The sequence below is a fragment of the Choloepus didactylus genome, chromosome 16 (assembly GCF_015220235.1).
Source record: "Choloepus didactylus isolate mChoDid1 chromosome 16, mChoDid1.pri, whole genome shotgun sequence".
Taxonomy (NCBI): domain Eukaryota; kingdom Metazoa; phylum Chordata; class Mammalia; order Pilosa; family Megalonychidae; genus Choloepus; species Choloepus didactylus.
The window spans coordinates 29903276-29904947 of record NC_051322.1 but is presented as its reverse complement, the minus strand read 5'-3'; the positions used below and the strand labels follow the sequence as shown (position 1 = coordinate 29904947).

At 40.0% G+C, this 1672-nt stretch overlaps 1 protein-coding gene across 1 annotated transcript; it reads right to left on the bottom strand.

The window, feature by feature from the left end:
• Positions 1-285: 285 nt before the first annotated feature.
• Positions 286-1267, bottom strand: LOC119511508 (syntenin-1-like). The gene has a single exon (XM_037805976.1). It carries the CDS (start codon positions 1250-1252, stop codon positions 359-361), a length of 894 nt encoding a protein of 297 aa, XP_037661904.1. The 5' UTR covers positions 1253-1267; the 3' UTR covers positions 286-358.
• Between the last annotated feature and the right edge of the window lie 405 nt (positions 1268-1672).

Genomic DNA, 1672 nt, shown 5'->3' with positions numbered 1-1672 from the left:
TAGGATCAGGACTCACTATATAAAGGTGACTGGTTCGAACACAAAAGGAAGAGCCTATCATCATCTTAATGGCTTGTACAAAGCATCAAGTTTCCAGTAGATAAACTATTCTATGAAAGTCTGTACATCTTTTGAAAGTTTCACATCTGTAAAACCAGGATAAGGCTACAACTATCTTGAAGTATGAACAAGATATCAGATCTTACAGTAAGATTCCCAGCCATATGTAAGACAGAGAGATCTCCATGCAGCATATGCTCCTCGGCTCCTGGAAAGCTTTATGTGCATAATACAGAAGTTGCTGAAGAAGTAAACTGCAGTGAAGTAGTTCAGCTAAGTTTCCATTATGACTTGACCTTTAAACTTCAGGAATGGTGTGATCCATCAGGCTTTTCATAATGCTTGGTGCCATCCGTTTAATAATATGTTCAAAGATAAAAGCTGGCATGATTGTAATAGTAACTACAGTCCCAGATGTTGAGAGTATGTCTGCAGTTTGAGAGTCCTTCAAACCAATGACGTTCTGTCCATTGATTTCACAGATGTTATGTTCTGTGAGAAGACCATTTCTGGCTGCAGAGCTGTCTTTCACTATGGATGTTATTTTTCCATTTTTGAAGATAAAGCCAACATGTCCAGAACTATCCTTATGCATGGTAATAGTCCGTTCAAAGGGCCTGTCACGAACAGTCATAGTAATCTTTTCTCCAAAAGCCTGTTTGAGCACTTTGTGTGCTTTATCAGAGCTCCAGCCTGCACAGTTTTCACCGTTAATCTGGAGTACTTGATCCCCAAATCTCAGACCAACCAATGATGCTGGAGAATTAGCTTGGACTAGCTGGATAAATACACCATTATCTACTGATTTAAGTCTGAGGCCAATTTTTCCATCTTGATCCTTACACAAAATAACTTCACGAATCCCTTGCTTAATTTCTGCTCTTCGAATTCCAACATCATTACCAGTTACAGGAGCCACCATATAGTTCACACTGGAAGGTCTTACAACCAACCCCTGCACTGGTTCTCCAAGGACCATGACCATATTTGCACGTACTTCGTCTTCATTTAGACTCAGGCCCATGTACTGAGAGAGCTCCGGATACAGTTTAGGATAGAGACTTCCATCTTGAGCAATGGGAGCAGAAGCTTCTGACAAAATTGCTGGGTTGGCAGGGTTTGCAGAAAAGGCAGCTTGAGCCTGAATTACTTTGTCTACTTTCAGGTCTTCAAGAGATGGATACAGAGACATTTTTGCAGGATTTTTCACCACCTCCTCCCAGGACGGACTTCTGAAACCTGAGAAGTCCCTCAGCTTTTGATTATCCGGGAATGTTTTCATCTCCCCCTAATTTTTACTCTCTAGGTGTTTGTGAATTTTCTAAGTCTCTGATGGTTGACTTCTATTTGTATTCCATTGTGGTCAGAGAATGTGCTTTGAATAAATTCTATTTTTTTTTTTTAATTTATTGAGGCTTGTTTTATGTCCCAACATATGGTCTATTCTGGAGAAAGATCCATGATCACTAGAGAAGAATGTGTGTCCTGGTGATTTGGGATGTAATGTTCCATATATGTCTGTTAAATTTCTCTCTCTCTCTCTCTCCTTTCTTTGTTTCTCTGTCAGTAGGGTTCTCTTTAGTATCTGAAGTAGGGCAGGTCTTTTATTAGC

Excerpts from the sequence above, each read along its gene's own strand:
- LOC119511508 (XM_037805976.1), bottom strand. The coding sequence starts at position 1,252 with ATGTCTCTGTATCCATCTCTTGAAGACCTGAAAGTAGACAAAGTAATT.